The 20,136-nt window shown below is 48.0% G+C and overlaps 1 protein-coding gene and 1 long non-coding RNA gene across 3 annotated transcripts in view; both read left to right on the top strand.

The window, feature by feature from the left end:
- MARCHF4 (membrane associated ring-CH-type finger 4) overlaps positions 1-20,136 on the top strand; it is a 103,140-nt gene that overhangs the window by 70,113 nt on the left and 12,891 nt on the right. For both annotated transcript variants that reach the window (XM_064434898.1, XM_064434897.1), the window contains one exon: positions 5,713-5,905. In XM_064434898.1, the coding sequence (XP_064290968.1) occupies positions 5,713-5,905 (193 nt within the window). The remainder of the gene's footprint in view (positions 1-5,712; positions 5,906-20,136) is intronic.
- LOC135309053 (uncharacterized) lies at positions 14,644-15,862 on the top strand. Its single transcript, XR_010369358.1, has 2 exons — positions 14,644-14,871; positions 15,402-15,862. It is a non-coding gene; the product is annotated as an uncharacterized LOC135309053 (long non-coding RNA).

Below are 20,136 nucleotides of genomic sequence, written 5' to 3' on the forward strand. Positions count from 1 at the left end.
CATCATCCATCCATCCATCCATCCATCCATCCATCCATCCATCCATCCATCCACCAATCCATTCTCCTGCTCTCCAGTTTGCCAGTCACCAAGACAGGAGTCACGGGCTTGGAGGCTTTAAATGCTTCCCTCCATTGTAATACTTGTGTAAAGCCCATGTTTTTAAAAGGCCCTGAAGGCACAGGAGTTTGGAAGCACGTTATCATACTGCCTGCATCCTGGTGCTGATACATTGTGGAGTGGGTATCTGCCTTGATGGGCCTCTGAAGTGTATTTAATCTGTACACCTCCTTTGTAGTCAGTCCTGAACCACATCCACTTTGATGCTCTGATTTTAGCAAAGAGCAAATCTGTTTGAACCAACCTTCCCAACAAATGTCTGCAGTCTTGATGAGTTCAGCCCTGATTTACAGTTGTTATCTCCTACTCTTCCTGCATTGCAGGCTATTTCAGCTCCAAAGATCCCCAGTTATCCAGTGCTGGGGTTGGGGTCTGGTCTCTGTTCTCCTCTGGCTCCATTTTGTCCATGGTGATGATCTGTTAGGAGCTGATGAGTGCTCTTACACGGCCCCTTCATCAGGACACTCACAACTGCAAGAACAGCTGATCTCACAGGGTGTTTGAACTTCAGCCTGAGATGCTGATCTAAAAAGCTTGAGGCAAGTTTACTGATGTCTCCTGGTTGTCCCAGCCTCCTGAATCAGTTGTGTTGAGCATGAGCTTTGCTGGTCCCTGCTGAGCTTCAGCTGCAGCCTGCAAGCAATGGGTGCAGTCACTGCAAGAGACACTTCAGGGCCTGTGTGTTATAACAGGAATTTTCCAGGATGCTGGTGCTGTAGCCTGAGTCTTACCAGGTACTGTGGCACATGGAGGAGGGGAGTTTTCGTCATTGCACGTTTCCATTACATGGCCCTACTGGGCCCTCCCTCCTCCTTGCTGCTTTTCTAGTATCTGAATAAGCCACATCATCTGAAAGTGCACAGCAGGGAAGCTATTCCACAGCAGTGGCTTAATTTTACTTGGTGAATTTATAAAAAAAAAAAAAGCAAAACATCCTGCAGAAAATAATTGAGGAGGATGGCCAGGGTCTTGGGACAGCAGCAAGGGGAGAACCACACCTAGGCTGCAAATGATCCTCTCCAACCTTCTAGGAAAAACCTCCTCTTGCTTGTGACCCTGGGTCTGAGAATTAAATTGCTGACTAGCACAGCTCAGGATGTTAATGATGTGTATTAAGGGGACGTGTCAGATACAGCAATAAAAATAAACTGAACTGCCTGAGGCAGGCATGGAGGAGCTCTCAGGGGAGTGCAGGAAGTCTCTTCCAGCAAATGAGACTTCTTTTCAAGCTGCTGCAGTAAGACATAGACATCTTCTGCAGGCAGTATCTGCCTTGGATATGCTTGTGCTGGTGCTTGGGAACCTTTGTAGACTGCAAGTGCCAAAGAAAGGGAAATACAGATCAGACATTAAATGCTATAGTAATGACATTATTCATCTGTGTTACATTAGCAGGTTTTCACTTACAAAACCTCTAAGCAGGAGCACTGAAGCAAACAGGGAAACAGGTTTGTGTCAAGTACAACTTGCAGGTTATGAAACAGTGCAGGAGAGTAAGTGACATGCTCAAAGGCAGCAGTACCAGCTTGGACCCTGACTAAAGTCATCACAGATGTCAGACCTGAGCTCCTAAGAAGCCCTTTCTGAGGCATCTGGGTTGCAGAGCTTTGCAATTTGGGCAAAATGGGGAAACTTGGGGAAATTGGTCTGAGAGAGAGTGGTGTTTTGCACCTGCAGACATGAGTGGTGTGCCAAAACACTTGGCCCAGGGGGGTGGTAGCAGAGGACAGACAGACAGCTCCAGACAGCTTCTCCAGAATGGTTTGGAGGGTTGGAGCACTTTTCCAGAGGGGATGGCAGACCATCACAGACACCTGCTGGCGCATGTTCTGAAGCCATTGTGAGTCTGGAGCTCACAAAGCTGGTCCTGTTATCCTGTAGGAGCCTTTAAACGTTTTGGTACCACCAAGTCCTTAGTTCTGCCCTGTTCAGCACTAGCAGAGCTTTCTACCTGCCTAAAGGTCACGTCCCTGACTGACAACCTGGGTGAGCTGGGTTGTTAAAGGTGCACTTCAGTGCAGCTCAGTGGCTACCAGGAGCTCCAGTCATTATCAGCTGAGGGAAGAAGGGCTCAGCTGTAGGTCTCTTCCCACAAGGTGGGATTGCTTGACACTGTGACCCTGCTAGATCTTGAACATTTGAGCTGGAGATTTGGAGGGAGGGGGCTGTGCCTGCTGCCAGGCATTCAGACAAAGAGCTTTGGGGGTTTCAGATGTGCCAGTAGAGGGACTCCAGAGTTGCTGAGCAGCTCTACTGGTGACCCAAGGATGATAGGGTCACCTGCCAAGTCCTTGGTCTTCTGGACATAATGAGGGTGGAGAGGGCTTGGGGGAAAAGGGTGATTTTCTAACGGCTGTTATGAAATCTGAGAGACACAGTGCTGTGATTGAGGTGAGCTCCTAAGGCTACCTGTGCAGGGACACGTCAAGCCCAGCTCCTGCAGCTGAAATTCATCAGCACATTCCACCTCTGAACAGCTCTTGGACCTTTCTGTCTGAGCACTCATGGGGGTAAGAGCTCTATCTTCTGTCTCATGCTAACATCTTCTATCTCATACACTAAGATGTGTAGCAAAATGGAATTAAAAGATGAAAAATAATCACTCTAGTTAATAGTGGCTCAAGCTAGATCTGGGACACTAAATTGCAGTTCTCAGGGTTGCCAGAGAGAAAAAACAACATTTATTACTTCTTCTTCTTTTTTTTTTTTAACTGAAAAATATTAAATTCTTCTGCATGCTGGCTGTTTTCCCCGATGTTCAGCTTTAACCCATTTACCTTCTTGCCAGAGGGAAATCACACCCCAGTGCCACCTTCTGAACAGAGTCAGGACTGCTGCTGTGTGTGTCACTGTCACTTAGTGCCAGATGCGGGGGGAGAGCCTCCTACCCCCTGGCACAGCTGGCAGACTCCAGGCTCTTCATTATCACCACAGTGAACTTCCCAGTAGCCACTGCCAGCTGAGCAGTGTCAGGCACTGTCCCTGCCAGTGTTTCAGCCTCCCTGTTCCCAGCCAAGGGGAGCAGGGTTTGAGGTTTTGCACTCAGGTGTAACTCTTCTGTTCTCTGAGCCCCATCCCCTTTGGCAGTGTATTTAGTGCTACACCTAAGCCTCCTTTTCTCTGCAAAGCCATGGTGCTGGTTGTACATGGCTTCGAGTTGTAGAAAACAGTTCCTTCTTCTCTTCCCTTCGCCTCTAATTGCTACCTTGGAAGGACCTGTTGCTACCAGAGGCCTTGCAGTATGCCAGGCAGATGGTGAGGAGCCAGTCCATTACCTCCTCAAGAGAGAGAAATGATGCAGAATGATTTGGCTGGCACAGGCGCACGCGGTCAGTGTGAGGGGCCTGCAGTAAAGCCTTCGCACCCAGCACCAGGCTGTGCTCTCATTCCCTCCCAGTCAGCCACAAGCAGTGGAAGGGGAGATGAGGTCTGGGGAAAGCTTCAGGGGTGAAACTGCAACCCCAATGCACATAGCCAATCATCCTCTCCACCACATGAATTTAGTCCTGGAGCTCTGGGCTAATGGCATTGCTTGCAAATTTGTATTTCATTGGCTTATGGTGCTGTTGAGAGCAAGGATGGCAGAGCTGATAGGAGGATGGCAGTGCTGCTTATCCCACCTTCACAAGCCAGATCTGTGATGGGTGCTGGGTGGCCTTTGCTCTGCCTGATGTCAGGAGAGGAGTTGCACCATTGCACCTCTCCTGTGGACTGCAGCACCCCTGCAGCATTGGGACTTCCAGGCTGTTCACTGTGGGACCTTCTCAGTGGCACAAAGGGGCCAGATAGATTTGGTGGAGGCATGGAGCAGGTGAGGCTGTGGAAGAATGGGAATGGGCTGCTGAAAAGGTTACTGAGTGTCCCCAGTGCTGAGTGTTTGCCTTTGCCTGGGTCAGCTGCTGGGGCAGATGGCAGGAAGGGGACTGGAGTAACTGAGCCCAGGGAAAAGACTGGGTTTAGCTGAGCCCAGTCCTGCTTCAGTGGGGAACAAGCTCTCTCTCTGCTCAGCAGCTCAGTGGCCATTTCTGTGGCCAACTACCAAATCAGCTGGTACTGCACACCTCACTGGTGCTGCACATCCATGGTAGACAATTTGAGGGCTGTCTGCCCTTGCAGGATGTAAGCCAGGGAGCAAGGCTGGCAGAGGCAGAGGAATCTCCTTCAGCTGGCACCCGCAGACCTCAGCCTCTGGCTGAAGCTCTCATTTGTCCCTCTCCAAATGCAGGCCTTTACAGGGAAGTGCATTCGGTTCAGGAGTTTGATCATTGGACTGGTAGCAGTGCCATGCATGCCTGTACCAGCACAAGTCACTTCTTGTCCTTCTTGCCCTTCAGTCCTTGCAAAAAACATTGCTAAAGCCTAGCTGGCCTGAGCGTTAAAGAGGTATCCAGTACTTAACTCTCTTCTTGCACTGTAGAAGGATGGGACAAGGCTTGCTGGGTGATGCTGCTGTCCTAGGATATGTTTGAGCAACATGCAGGGCACTGAGATCTCACAAGACTGTCACTTCACGGGGACACTGAATTCAGACTGAATCTAGGCTAAAGATTTTCAACTCCTCTGAATCCTCTGTACCTGCAGGAGGTTGAAGTCCATCTTTGTTTATCCTCCTGCCAGTCCCACTGTGATTTCAAGGGCATGTATCTCACAGCTAGAGGTGGCCTATATACTTCAATGCCAGGAGAGACTGCCTCTCCTCAGCCTGTTTACACATTTGATTTTTGATTTGCAGTGGATGCTATGGACCATGTCCCCAAGTCTTGTTAAAGACTCCAGTTTCTGCTCTTGGTTTTATAGGACAGTTTTCTCAGCAGTGTAAATCTGAGTGGGGAGGTTTTATGCTGGATGACAGAGAGGAGTCTGGGTTTAGGATATTTATAACGTAGCTTATACAAAGCTATTTGACAAAGTGAATGGATTTGGAGGAGTTATTTCTATTTTTTTCTTTTTCTGAGGAAGAAGCATTGACATTTACCTTGGAACACAGCCTGAATATGTCATCATCTAAAGGCAGGGTGTCCTGACCACAACAACTTGTGTTCTTTGTAGCACATTCTGTGGGATGTGCTTTGCCACTGTGAGATTCTACCTAGGGCTGTGATCAGTGCCAGATCTCACAAAGTGGCTCAGAGCCAGCTCATATGAGGCCTTCCAAAGAAAGCTTGCTTCTTTGAGATACTTAGTCTTTTGGTACTGGGATGCCATGGATGAGGATGTTGCCTGGCCTGTATTTGAGGGAGTAACTGGACTTTATGGTTTGTGATGGCCATGGCAGATCTACTGTCATGAGCATGTTATTTTTGGTGTCTTGCCTTCATCCATCCTACCTCACTCAGGTTGCTGTGCTTTCCTGGTGAGATGCGGGACTCCTTTCCACTGCCTCTTTGGCAGTGCTGTCAAGAAACCCAAGGCCATGCACTACGGAACAACGGCCACGCTCCATCCCAGATGTGGATGGGGTAAAAGCACCTATGCCCATAGGTGCTCTTTGAGATCTCCAAAGCCACCACAATGGTGTCAAACAGTGATGTGCTCCAAGTAACTAATCTCTCCTCTTTTGTCCTTCCTCCCTCTTGTCCCCTCCCTGTGCAGTGGCAGGCCATCTCTCTGACAGTCATTGAGAAGGTTCAGATAGCAGCGGCCATCCTGGGTTCCCTCTTCCTCATCGCCAGTATCTCGTGGCTCATCTGGTCGACCTTCAGTCCTTCAGCCAAGTGGCAGCGTCAGGACCTGCTCTTCCAGATCTGCTATGGAATGTACGGCTTCATGGACATTGTCTGTATAGGTGGGTGATCGTCTCTCACACCGCGGCTGCGGCCACCCGCTCACTTGCCTGTGGAGAGGAGTGAGGGATGGCATGGAGAGCCAGCCCATGCAGTTTGGCTTGGATTGAGTGCCCACAGCTTTTCCTCCTCCTTGCTTTTATGGCCCATTTTTCACTCTTCTCTCAGCTCACCTGGGCGGCCCCAGAGTGGTTCCTTGGTTGGGGTGGCAGAGGGACCTGCAAAAATACCAGAGGGAAGCAGATGTCTCTTCAGAGCAAGAAGTGGGTGGGGAGGTCTGGGGGAGGCTGGAGAGTGTAAAGCTTTAGAGGAACTCCTCTCCTCCTGGAATAGCTAATTTACAGACTGCCCCACACGGGGCATGGCAGGGTCTCTCCACATGCAGCTCTTTGGCTCTCCAGCCCAGTCTCTCTGCCAGGCAGGAATGGCTTCCTCTTCTTTGGGCCACCTTGGAGCTGCAAGTCCAAACCAGGTCATGGGCCAGGCTGGGTCCTTGTCAGGTTGCTGGTGCAGAGCAGCTCTTTGAGGATGCAGCTGCCTTGCTCACACTGCACAAGCCTGGAAAGCACAGCAGCTGCTGGCAGCCTGACCCCAGTAGAGTCTCCCTGGGACCAGTGCAGGTCTGCAGGGTGGAGGGACATAGCTGCCAATACCTGCAGCAGCTCCTGGAGCACTCTGGTGAGCACTAGCCACCTTGAAATGTGCCCCTGAGCAGTGTCCACCCAAGCCAAGGCCACAAGATAACTTGTCAGCTCAAGTGACCCTGACAGGAAGCAACTTGTCAGCTCAAGTGACCCTGACAGGAAGCAAAAAGGGACCCAGAGAGCTTTTCATGTCTGGGTCCTGGCATCACTGTTATGAAGTTAGAAGAAGCCCTCCTCACAAACTCAGTGGGAAAAGGCAGTCCTCTTGACTTGGTGGATATGTGTATGTGTGGATAGAGCCATTCCAGAGGGAAGAACAGCCCCCATTCTGGCCCTCAGGAAAAGCAGGACAGAGCAGCAACTGGTGGAATTTGGGTGCAGAAGTAAAACAGACCCAGTGGCAGGGACAAAACTCTGGACTGCACACCCTGGTATCCAGGTTCAAATAGCTCTCAGCCTCAGCAGCCTTCCAGCACAGGACATGGGCCTGCCAAGACCAATTCCTCCCACTGTTGCCACCACTGTGCCAGCAATGAGATGTGCGCTTGGCCTGTAGAGAGCATCCTGCTCCTTCATGTGGTGCTGGTGGAGCTACCACATTTCCCCAGGAACTAGTGTGGCAAAGGGGGTTAAAGAGAGATGGGCAGCACCCATATGTTGGCACAATAGGCAATAACCTCTTGCTGATGGAATTAAAAGTGGAAAAAAAATTTCCCTATGCATGTGTGGTGTGCACATGTGTCGCCTTGTTGGCAGGGGACAGAAGTGGAGAGCTCTGAGATGGGCGGACATCAATGTCATGATTAACTGGCTTTGATAAAGCTTCAAGAGCTGAGGGGAACTGATTAGCTCATCTGTTAATAGGAGGTAAATCTTCCCACATAGCAGAGAACAAACCATGCCAACCTTGAACTGAAGGGGAACTGAGCAGACAGATCAGATTTTAGGTCCTTTTGTTTGTTTGTTTGTTTGTTTGTTCTTGTTAACTTTTCTAAGGATTTGGCCTCTTTTTCTCTTTTCTACCTTGTCTGAGGGAAAAATAAATTTATTTGCATCTCCACTGATGTCACCACTAAGCATAATGCCCTAAGCTGAGAGCTTTGAATTTTTTTTTCCAGCAAAAGAACAAGCAAACATCCCATTCCCAGGAACATTTCAGTCGTGACTTGGGGCATCCCCTTGTCTCATGTTCCTCCCAGCACAGCTGGTAGTCCTGGGGTGCCAGGCATGCTGGCTTTCCCACAAACTCAAAAGCCAGTGGGAAGCATTACAGATGCAGTGAGTTAACATGTCTGTACGTGGGTTCTGTTGCCCAGCACTCAGCAGCTACCCAGAGCTGGCTGCACTTGGGCTGTGTGCAGCACGTCTGCCCGTGCTGCCAGGCAGCCCACCCATGCTCCTGCAGGAGAGGGGATCTTCTGGAGCACGTGAGCTCTGTCTCCATTCTGTAAAAAAGCTCATATGTGATGCTGCCAGCCCTCTGCCCATGCCACCCTGCAGTGTAAAACTTTATTGTATAGTGCATTTTTGCTTTTGAAATCCCAGATGTTGCTTCTGCTGCTGCTCCCACCTCAGCAGTGCAGAGGAAATGAGGTCTGAGCAGTACTAGCTGAGTGTGTGTTCACTCTCCTCTCCTCTTCCTCCTCTTCTGCCCAGTTCAAACTCAGCGACAAATGAGATCTTCAGCAGGAGCTGTGACTCCCTGGCTGTTGATGTGGTCATGTCTCTTTTCTGAGTGACTTCTCCTCAGCCTTGCAGATTTCAGGGGCTGCACTAGCACGAGCCAAAAGGCTGGTCTGTCCCACTGAGAGGCAAGGCCAGGGGAAAGGACTGATCACAGGGGATTCTATCCTATGAACACAAGCTGAGAGTGTTGGGGTTGTTCTGCTTGGAGAAGAGAAGGGTCTGGGGATACAGCTTTCCAGTACATCAAGGGGCCTACAAGAGAGCTGGAGAGGGACTTAGGGCAAGGGCATGTAGTGATGGAACACAGGTCATGGCGTGTTCCATCACTACAGGGTTAGATATTAGCAATAAATACTTTACTGTGACGGTGGTGATGCACTGGAGCAGGTTGCCCAGACAAGTTGTGGGTGCCCCTGGAAGTGTTCAAGGCCACACTGGATGGGGCTCTGAGCAACCTGGAGTAGTGGGAGGTGTTCCTGCCCAAGGCAGGTTGGAACAAGATGATCTTTAAGGTCCCTTCCAACCCAACCCATTCTGTGAACACTGCAACTGAGGTGAATTCCTCATTCATTATAACTTTGTGGTAGATGCAGCAATGTCTCCCTAGAAGGCTTGCAGTGAGTTCCTCACTGTGGAACAGCTTTTCTCCCTCTCTTTATCCTTCCTCCAAGCCTTACTGCTTCATGCAGGGTCTTTTGACAAATAGTCAAAGGCAGCTCTGGAGATTGAAAGTTCTGCTCCTGACTGCCAGTATGGCCCCAAGCCTCTTGTTATTCATCCCTGGGTTTTAGTTCAACTTCTTCAAGTTTAGGATAAAACCTCTCATGGATAATTACAGTGGCAATGGATCTTGAAATAGTGGAGCATTGTCTGTGCAATTCAGTGTCTCCTCCTCTGCAGTAGAGCCCTTTTCCTCTTTTGTTACCTAGCCTGTGGGTGGGTAGGAAAGATTTAGGAACTAAGAAATTCTCAGTCATGGGGAAAGGTCAGGACATTAGGTGCACTCAGTTCTACCACACTTGTTTTTTTCAGCTAATGTAAGATGATGTCTGTACATTTTTTTGTAACAGGCTGGGCAGCCATAGCTAGCAGAATGTGATACCATAGGTCCTTCAGTATAGTATTAATTCCAGTTGTTTCTTCCTCCAGCTTGACCCCCAAGTTTTTCTTTCACTAGCAGAGGAGCAGAGGTTTTAAAGACAAGGTACTTACTGAAGAGCAGGTGTGCTGAAACAGAGCTCCTCTGTAGTTCCTGCCAGTTTGCACTTCAGTTATACTTGGGTGTCTCACATCCATTGGGTAGCCAGTGACTCTTGTCCCAGAGGCCTCTTTACACTGCCACTGTCACTGGAGGTGCTCAGCAGGACACTTCCTCTGGCACTGTGGAGTCTCAAAGCTGGAGAAGTCACCCAACTCTGCAGACAAGCAGTCAGCAACTGCCCCGGTGTTTTGTGTGCTCTCCTCTCTACCTAGTCAGTAAGGGATTTAGATAGCAATTTGCCAAGACTGAGATACCAGTGGAAATTTGCATGGACAATCCCATGGCAGCACTGATCTTTCTGGTGTGGAGTCGAAGGTGAGGGCATGAGTGCTTCCCTGCACATATAGCTCCCTCAGCACTCATTTGGTTGTTGTTATCCTCATTTGTTCTGAAATGATAAGATAATCTCCAAGCTGAACTCTCAAAATATGTCTGTTTACTCAGAGATTGCTGATCCATGGAACAAAATCCAGGGGTCTGGATTTGACCCTCAGTCACTAACCTTCAGTAATATACTAGTTTTCTTCAGACTTTACTAGATCTGGCATGCCCCACAAAAACAGTTGGGAGGGACAGAAACCATTATTTACCTCTTCACCCACGATAAAAACAAAAATCACAACCAAAGTAAAACCAGTCTTCTCCTCATGATCAGCAGGACAGGTGGTATGGCCCCAAGCACCAGAATCTCTGTCTGGGCAAAATGTGCAAGATGGCCTTTCAACACTGTTCTCCCCCTTGCTCTCAGACATCTAACAGGAGAGCAAGAAGCACTGGGAAAGATTGCTTGGGATTTGTGGGAACCTCCAGTACTGGATTTTATTTAAGAACCTGTTAGAAAACATATGTCAAGAACAGGTTGCAGAGAGATGATCCCAGTTTGTGAAGGAGGAACAAATTAAATGTTTCTTGATATCCAGCCAGCCTCGATGTCTTTGATTCTGATCTCTCTTTCATCTGTGCTGTCTCTGGTCATGTCTGTAGGACAGATATGAGAGTTGGATTAAACTAGAAACTGGTGACGATGTCAGCATAGGTACTGCTCTGCTTATGAAGTCATCTACAACACAGACATCCGAGATCAGGAACCAGGAAGGGAATGAGACGTGAGATGGGGACTGTTCATTTGATTAACTGCTCTCTCCATGGTCCATGAGAGGTAAATTCAAGAGGTAAATCTCTTGCATAGTGAGATTAGCAAAAATGCAGAAATGCACAGATAAATGGAATGAGCCTTCACAGTCCTCAGCTACTGAGCAGAGAGAGTAGCAGCTTAGAGCTGGCCTGTAAATCCTGAGAGATACCTGTCTGCTAATTAAATGACAGTCCTTGGAGAGGAAAGGAGGGGTTTTCCTCTCTCCCTGTCAGGGTGCAATTAGGGGAAGTCGACATTTGTAGAATAAGGTGTCATTTGGGGTCAGGAGGACAGGAAAGCATCTCCTGTTAAACAAGGAGGAACTCTGCCAGCTAATGAGAGCATGTCACAGAGTAGGCTCAGGCATCCCCAGATGGTCTCTGAGGGAGAAGCATGTCCCAGGAGGGCCATTAGCAGGCTGTGTGCACAGGGCTGTGGCGATATGGTTTGTGTGTGCTGGCCTGCTTGGGATCACATGGGGTTGGTGTGCTGGGGGGTTATCCCCAGCAATGCAAAAGTAATCTGATCTGCCTCTCCGTGGATCAGTGACTGATGGGCACTTCTGCTTTGTCTGTGCCAAAGTCCCTGCTCCCTGGCTCACCCTGCCTTGGTGCTGACAGCAGTGCACTTCTGCAAGGACTAAATCCTCGTGCTCTTTGAAGCTTTTCCCACTCTTTCCCTGGCTGGTCCCTGATGGTATTTGCCTTCAAAACAGCACTGCAGCTCAGCAGCACAAGATAGAGCAGGACCATTCATCCAGCCAACGATTCTTGTTGGCACACCATGGCAATCCATTACAGATCAGGAAATGTCTGCCTGATGTTTTTAATCCCAGCTGCCAGAAGGAATAATCAAAAGCATCCAGTATGTCTGACAGCATCTCAGCACAACCATAGGTAATAACATAAGAAATCAATAGCCAATTAAAACTGATCCACAGCATTTGATCTTTCATAGTGCAGTGGGAACAGTAATTAATGGAGCTTCCTTGAAACAGTGACAATTCCAGCTTCCTGCCAAGATTAATGGGGTTTTGTTCTAAATGAGCTTTGCTTTCTAGAGGAAATGCCGGGCTGAGGTAGCCTCAGGGTGTTATCTAGCCAGGTCACTTGGCCCCTCAGCATTCAAAGGATTTAGGAGTCAAAGTCACAATGAAATAAAAAGAAACTGAGAAATGAGGTGTCTTCAGGGTCTTGGTCTTCATCTGTATTGATCCCATTCTCAAAAGGAAAGCAGATGTTTTCATTCAGGTCTACACAGTCCCCAGGGTACAAAGCTGGAAGAATCACTACCGTGGTAGGGAATCAGTTTTGAGGAAGCACCAAACCTGCATGTTGGCTTGATGACACCCTAAATGCAGAGCACAAGGCAGAGAAGTTCAGCAAATGTCTTTGGAGGAGAGACCTGACAGCAGCCCGCACAGCAAATGTGGGTGGCTTTGGCATACCTGGAAGAGATCTGTGAGAGTATACAGAAGTCTTCTGTGTCTTTCAGCTTAATGCCCTGCTTGCCGTGCTCTTCATGTACTTCTTACCCAATCTGCATGTAAACTGGAGCTGTCAGGAGCTAAGAGCAGTGGCCAGATCCAGGTCCTACCTTCAGAGCAGGCAGTTGGGATAAAGCTAGGCAGCAAAATCACCTTTTCTTCACCATGAACTCTGGTTTGGACACATTCAGACACAGTGTGCATGCTTTTAAAAACACTAAGCAAATCATTGATCCGTCAGCTGTACAGAGGCTGTGCAGACAGGACGGCCCCCACAGGGCATGTTGTGGGGCTCTCGATCCAGCTGGGCAGGGTCCCTCCTGGGGAGCAATCATTGTGAGCCCTTAGCTGGGCCAGCATCAGGAGAAGCAACACTGCAAAGCTGATCTGACCATTGACTCCTTGGCTGTCATCCAGGAACAGTGGATGCTCGGCAAAATCGAGACAAGCCACCCTTCTGCCCCTGAAAGAAGGGACCTATTTTTATCCACTGTTGCATTGATTGTTCCATGAGAGAGCACAGGGGCCTCTGGCACGTGTGCATTGCGTGCTGCCAGCAGTGGGCAGGGCTGCAGGGGCTCCGTCTGCCCACAGGACTCCAGCGCAGCTCTGGCCGCTCTCCACAGAGCCAGCACATCACTGCTGAGCAGAGACACAGCTTTGGACCTGGCTCTGATCCCTCTCCCTCTTTGCAGGGAAGGAACTTGGCTTCCAGCACAACCTGAGCAGCACCTGGGCTTTCACGTGTGTGCGTTTAGCTCCACACTCCTTCCCCACATCCATCTCCAGCAGGGTCCCACTGTTGCAGCAGGGCTCCAGGGATGTATTTATCATGAATAACCATATGGTGCTCTCTGCTCCAGTGGATCAATGTGTTTGACATTTAATGAGGGCAACATAATTAACATTTTTTGAGGGAAAAACAAAATTCTTTCGCCTTGTGAACTGCATCTTGTGCTTTCAGGTGTGATACATTACAATCAGAATGGTGCCTTCCTGTCACTAAACTCCTTGACAAAATCATGTGTCTGGTGTCCCCGGGTTAAGTTTCTGTATGTGGGCAGAGGCAGGAGCACTCACCTGCCCGTCACAACCTCTACACTGTGGCAGGAAATTCCCTTGTAGGCAGCTGGTAGGATCTCCCATGCCAGCTGCACAAATTGTGCTGTCTAGTAAGGGATGAAAAAAGTCCTCAGTTCTGTGCCAGGCTGTGTTTTTCCAACTGCCTTCTGTCCCGTCACTCCTCCTACTACAGCCTGCATCCCCACAGACACATTACTCCTGGAGGTGGAAGCTGTGGTCCATGGCAGGCTGTTGTGGCTGTAGCAAGAGAATTCAACTCCATGGTCAAAGATGAGACCATGGCAGGGTCACCCCCCATGTATCGTGGATGAGGCTGCTTTTGGTGTGTCTCCAGCTCAGTGGGGAGCCAGAAGCAGAGGTTAGAAGAGATTAATATGAAGCCACATTAATCAGGCTCTAGGATCACCTCGGAGAGACTGATTGATGGCTGCCTACCAGCAGAGTCATCTTTCAACCAGATAGAATGGGCTGTAATGAAGAATATTGCAAACAGGCCTATGGGCTAAGTTGCTAAACTTAGTTTTTCCTGAAAGTTACTCCCTGAAGCAGTGCTTTTCTTCCTGCACCAAGACCCATGAATGACAGCCACAGCCTGAGCCCCTCTGCCCCATGGCAGAGCTGGATCCACAATATTCATACTATGCCAGGTGGGACAATTCACTCTGCTCAGCCACAGCCACATGAAGAGCCTTGCTGTGTTCTCTAAGGCTCTCTAAACCTTTGCTGCAGGTTTAGCCACACTCTGCTCTGTTCACTGCTGTGATACTGGTGAGCTCAGCATTGGCAGACCCCATAGGTGCAGGTAAACCCTTACCTGCCCCTCAGCCTCTGTCAGCATTCACTCATCTGGATATTGCAGCCACAAAGGCTTCAGCTCTGGTGGAAGACCCTTGTAGGTGCAGAGAAGCAAGGAACACGTTTTGCCTTGCTAGAGATCCTAGCTAGTAACAGATCAGAAGTAACAGACCCTTGCCCTCCTGGCTTCTACCACCTTTGTTAATTTTGAATAGGGCCTCTGTGGGAGAGGTGAAGACCTTTGCAGGGGAGCAGGTGGGATGAGACCTGTGGGGACGTTGTCAGGGAGCAGAGGGAGGTTGTAGCACTGAAGGTGAAAGGCTTTGGGAGATCTCACAGAAATCCTGGGTTTGCAATGAAAGATTTTTTTTTTTTTTTGGTCATGGCTTTGTTCTTACAAAGCAGCACAGAACAAGCTGCACCGTGGTGTGCCCCAGGAACATGTTTATCCCAACAAAAGGCTGGCCAAATTCAAGCATGAACACCTTCTGGCTCACATCCTTGGGATGCCTTCCTGCATTTTGGAGGGGAAAGATGCCCACATGCCCACATCTCACTCCAGTGAGGCAGTAGAGGCAATCACAATGCACATGCCAACATGTGACATCACAGGCATCTCAGGTGTGGGGGGACAGAATATAAGAAAATAAAGATAGTGCAGCAAGTAATCTCACCCCAAGGAGTTGCAGCTGGGCCAATTACCAAAGATTAGGAACAGGCCTGACTTTGACAGGCCACAGCTGTGACCCGTGAGAAGAAGAAGAGTGCTATAAAAGAGTGGGTTAGCTGGTTGAGAGGGAACTGGAGTCTGTTGGCTGCTTTGTGAAGAAGAATGAGTTAGTGCTCTGAGGAGCTGCTTGTGAGAATACACCAAGAAGGTATGAAACGTGTGATAAGGAGACAACAGTATGGGACTTTTGCAATAATATGACAACTCAGGTCCATTAGTTTTGCCGTGTGCCCTACATTACCCTGGGGGATGGCAAGGGTGATCTGTACTCGCCTTTGTGTCTCTCCTAATTGGTTTGTATTTCTCTTAGTGAAAAAGCACTTAGGTGACTGAAATAGGCTGGAGGAATTGGGCTCAGACAGGACCTGCATCCCTTAGAAAATGAAAAAAATTGTGAAACTATTCTAATTTTTCCTTACAGAACTTCATTTGCTAATAAAAGCAGAGAGGGAGGCATTAGTTCTACTTTCAATAAGCAAATGTCATGTTTTGATCATTCTTGAACAAAGCATTTTGATTTAACATTTAGAGATGACTGCTCATGCTGAGTATTTCAAATTCAGTGTCAGAATTTAGAATACAACATTTAAAAAAAATTCAATTCCAAATGAAACATTTTAACCTGTCTGCAAATACACGTGTGTTCTTTCATGCTGGGGAACAATGTGATTTTTTCAGGTCTCCAAGCAAGTGTGAAGGCAGATTCCCAAGCCCTGCACAGCACAATGATGTTGTCCAGCTTTCCTTTTAAAGCAGTGTCCCTGGAATGTCTGGGGATCAGCATGACTGTACAGGCAGTGCTTTGGTCAGAGTAACATTAGCTATGGCATAGGAAGGTTTTCAGGACCCAGACCTGGAGGAATGGTTTCTATCATGCAAACAGATGAAGTGGAAGCCATATGCTTTTTCTCTCCTCATCCATAAGTATTCAACTCCATGGACTTCTGTAGGGACTGTCTTGAAATCTGAAGGTAGAAAAGACCCATAAAATCACCTAGACATCACTGCTCTGTTCAACCTAGCTTGAAATTATTATTTACTCCCTTCTTTTAAAAACCTTGCAGTATCTGTCATGTACACAATGAGTGTCTTTCACCTCTTAAACAAAGCCTTTTCAATATGTGGGGTGTTGTTGTTATGTCCATTTTAAATTCAGAGGGGAAAAAAAGTTTCAAGAGGATCTACCCAGTCCTAGCTGCAAAGCAAGGAGGGGAAACTTTAAGAGAGCAAGAGGATATATGAGTACTGCCTCCAAGCCCTATCCCTCCTGTTCTGGCACAGTTAAGGACAAACACACAAGTGGGGAATAGTGCTGGAGAGGTGTGATTCAGAAGCAAGGGGTTGTTCTCTTGCTGGAGTTCCCATCTCCATTTATTTACTTGCTTTTTCCAAGAAGAGTCTCATTTATTGCTGCCTGAATAACTACAGACTGTCCTTTAATCCTCTGCTTTATAATGCCCTGTGAGTTAAATACCACAGGAGAACAAGGGCCCTTTAGGGCACAACATCCACTTTGCTGTAGCTGTCTATAGCCAGCTGAGTTTATGGGAGTACTTCGGTTTATGCTTCTATCTACTGCTGGGCAAGAATTTCTTTGGGTTTCATTTTACCTATTTTCACTGTTATTTCTTGTATTGCTTTAGGGTGTTTTTTATTACTGTTTTGAGTCAAGGGGTAAAAAAAAGTACTGCTCTGGGCAGTGCAGGAGGAGGAGGTTGTGGTGGTTGGTAGTTTTTATGTTTACAGCTGGAAGTACTGTGGTATCTCCAGGGCCATGGTGTTGCTGTGTGCAACTCCAGGGATCAGCCCAGCTCCTCTGTCACATCTCTGCAGGACAGCTGGTGTTATTCTCCCATTGCAAATAAACCGTGTGGGAGTGCTGAACAGAATGAAATTTCATTTCCATTGGACACCTCCTCTCAGCTCCTTAATTTTTCCAGCATTTCCTCATGTTGGGTCTTATCAGCTCAGCCCTACAGGGTACAGCCCATGTCTTGTGCAGAACATGGCTGAGCAGGGCTGCCCTGGGGTGGAGGCAGCACCTCACAGAGAAGATGAATTACTTTGCAGCCATAAAACTCCCCAAATGCTTCTGTAACACCCTGCCCCCAGTTCCCATGAGCTCCACAAGTCCCATGACAGGCAGTCCTGCCTGTCAACTCAGTTCATCCTGCTGCATAAAGCCTTCCTCCTCCCGCAGCTACAAATGCCACGTCTGTGGTGTGGACAGCTCCCACTTCCAGGAGGAGCCTGTGGTATCCTGTGCATGCAGGAATCACTGCTACATACTTGTGTCACGTGAACTCATGACATGCTGCAGTGTCACAGCCTGGAAATTGTGTCTTGCCATGTAGCTCAGCCTCATCCTGCAAAATCACGGTGCTTCCTGGGGGAGGGATGCTGCCACACCAGGCACTCCCAGCAGTAATAAAAGAGCTTCCTCCGTCCCCAGTCTCCCACACTGTGCCCCAGGATCACCCACCTGGTGGAGCAGCAGCTGTGGGGACTCCCTGAGGTGCCAGCATGCTGGATCCCTGTCCCACCTGGCAGGGCTCTTGCTGCAGAGAGCTTGGGATGCAGCATAATGACCTGCCCAGATGGGATCTGCTGCTCCCGTGGCTCTGCCAGATGGAGTGGAGGAAGCAGGGAGGGAGAAGGACTCTCACTGCACTTGGGGGTGGGGATGGTCCTTGCCCACCAGGATCTGAGGAAGCTCTGAGGCACAGCTGCCTTTGAACAAGGAGAAATGAGCTGTAATAAACACAAGGTTTTCTGGTTAGTCAGCACTTGAAGGGTTATGGGTCAGCTTGCTTTTGCTGTAGTGACCCAAAATGGAAGAGTCCAAACCTTCATAAAATACTTCCTCAAGACTGGGAGAAGCTTCTCTGTGTACACTGGTGGGAGCTCTCCCCTGGCCATGGAGGTACCATTCTCTGAGGGGCTCAATTTCAGTTTTGCTGGAGTCATGGCCCTGTGGCCCAGGAGATCCAAGCATGGCATCCCAGTGCTGGGAAAGCTGTGTGACAGTGAAACCTCACTAGAGTGAATGCACTTTGCAGAAGGAGTGTTTTGGCTTCCCCAGGTCCATGGGATCCATGAGGGCCATGTCATCCAGTGATAACAGCACTCAAGGGAGTCTGGCCACACAGACATCCCAGTTCTGCTGAGCCAAAACACAGTTCAGATTCATACATAATCAGTTCTTTAGACATTAAAAAAAAGTGCATGATTGATAAAAAATGCTTGATTATAATCAGCTAATTATTTTTCCATATGTTAAGCATTCACTTGAGCTCTAATCATTATGAATACATTTTCAATTTATACTTTATCTCATTCAATGCTGGCAATTGCTAAGTTTGTACACCCTCTTAGTACAGTTACAGCATTATTCAGAGCAGACCTTTGCTAAAAGTATTGTGGACTAGAGAAATCTTGATCACTGGTCCAGTGTCTTGCAGCTTCCAGAAATGTCTAAAAGACAGTGCCATATGTTCCAGGCTAACCAGTAGGAACTACTTCTGGATGCAGGGCAGTGTGTTCAGCTCTTGAAACATTCTGGGGACAAAAATTATATTTTGGAGAGTGGAGATGACAGTTATGAAGGAATCTATACTTCCTATTCGATTTCCCCAGAAAGCAAAGACTCCCTGAAAATTTGAATGTATCAGTAGTTTGTATGGGAAGCAACTGCTTAATGAAAGCATTCCAGAGCTGAAGAAAAGTAAGATGTGAGGATAATGGACTCCAGAAAAGCAGCAGCAGCATCCCCAGGGGAGCAGAGCAGCGAATGTCTCTTGGGAAGAGAATCTGAAGGATAAAAGAGCTGTGAACAGCTCACAGCTGCCAAAAGGGATGATACTAAAGGCACAGCAGCAAACTGTGCCTGTGCAGGGGGAAGCTCAGAAGCGTGGGAAGAGAGCACAGAGGCTGCATCGGGAACTCTTTGAGGACCCAAAATCAGAAGCTGCAATCACACAAAAGGCAGAAAGAATAACCTTCAACTAATGAAAAGTCTCTGGAAATCACACAGGCAGGGGGAGCTGTCAGAATTGAGCCCCAAAATGAGTATCCAGAGATTCAAAGGACAAAAAGAACTGGGTCCATAAGCATAAGTGAAGAAGAACAAGGCAAGTCTAAGAGCTCAAATAGTATTTGATAACAAAGGGCCAAATAGTTAAATGTTGCTTTTGTTTCAGTCCTCTTAACTAAAATAAAACTTAACTAAAATAATTTTAATGAGGAGAAAGGAGCCCAGGGCAGAATCAGAAAAGAACAGCCTCAAAAGTATTCAAATGAGTTAGCTCTGTCCTTGTCAGCATGTCCTAATGAACTTCAGAGGCAGCTGCAGGAACAGTGGCTGACCCATGAGCATTTCATCATCAGGAACTTGAGGAGGATGCAGGAGGTGCCAGGCAGCTGGGGAAATGCAAGCAGAGTACCTAACTTTAAATATAATCTCTATCAGATAATGAAGGTAGGCACTGAGGAAATGAAGGGCAAATCAGCTTAACTGATGCATAGAAAGATACTGGATATTTTTTAGCTAACCAATTGGTGAGCACAGGAGTATAACCAGATGTAATTTGGAAAGGTAATTGTAAAGTGGCTAAGGAGGAAGCTGTTATTTTAATATGCTGTGGCTTGGGCAATGCTCTTGGTGCTTTGCCTTTGGACTCTCCTCCCACAGAAGCATGTTCTAGATTAAGTAAATATAATGCAGGTGTACAGCCAATGGAGAAACTGCTTTCTTAGTAGTGACCAGTGGTGTGCTGTAAGCTGGAAACACATTTCAAGTAGAGAGTCTTTTGGACTCTGCTCTCTTCAATATTTTTATTACTGACTTAGATAATTAAATAGGATGTGCTGTAATAAAATACACAGATGACACCAAGCTTGGAAAGGCTGCAAGCACTTTGGAGGATCAGATCGGCATTTGAAATGTGAAATTATCTTGGCAAATTGGAGGAATCAACAAGATGTAATTGAATAAAGAGCGGTGCAAAGCATTACCCTTAGGAATGAGAAATCAGAATCCCAGATGCAAGCTGGATCAGACAGTCACACTGCTGAAGAAAGTGACACACCGGTTTGTTTCATCAGGGAATCAAAAGGCAGGTGGGGTGTTACAGTGCTGATTCTGCACCTCTCTGGTCTGGGACTGCACTATGCTGGGGAGTTTGCCTGCAGAAAAAGGGGGATGAAATGAAGAGGTTCTGGAGATGATGAACAGGATTGAGGAGAAGAAGGACATTACCTCGTTCCCAGCCTAGTCAGCTCCAAGGTTCACAACTCTCCTCCAAATTAGCCCAAGTGCAGAGTCACATTGATGCCATGACATTGTTTTCAATTACAAAACTACCTCTCCTTGCTCCTTGGTTTACCCTCTTCCCCATTTCCTGAAGAGCACAGC

This window comes from Passer domesticus, chromosome 10 (genome assembly GCF_036417665.1).
Source record: "Passer domesticus isolate bPasDom1 chromosome 10, bPasDom1.hap1, whole genome shotgun sequence".
Lineage (NCBI taxonomy): Eukaryota > Metazoa > Chordata > Aves > Passeriformes > Passeridae > Passer > Passer domesticus.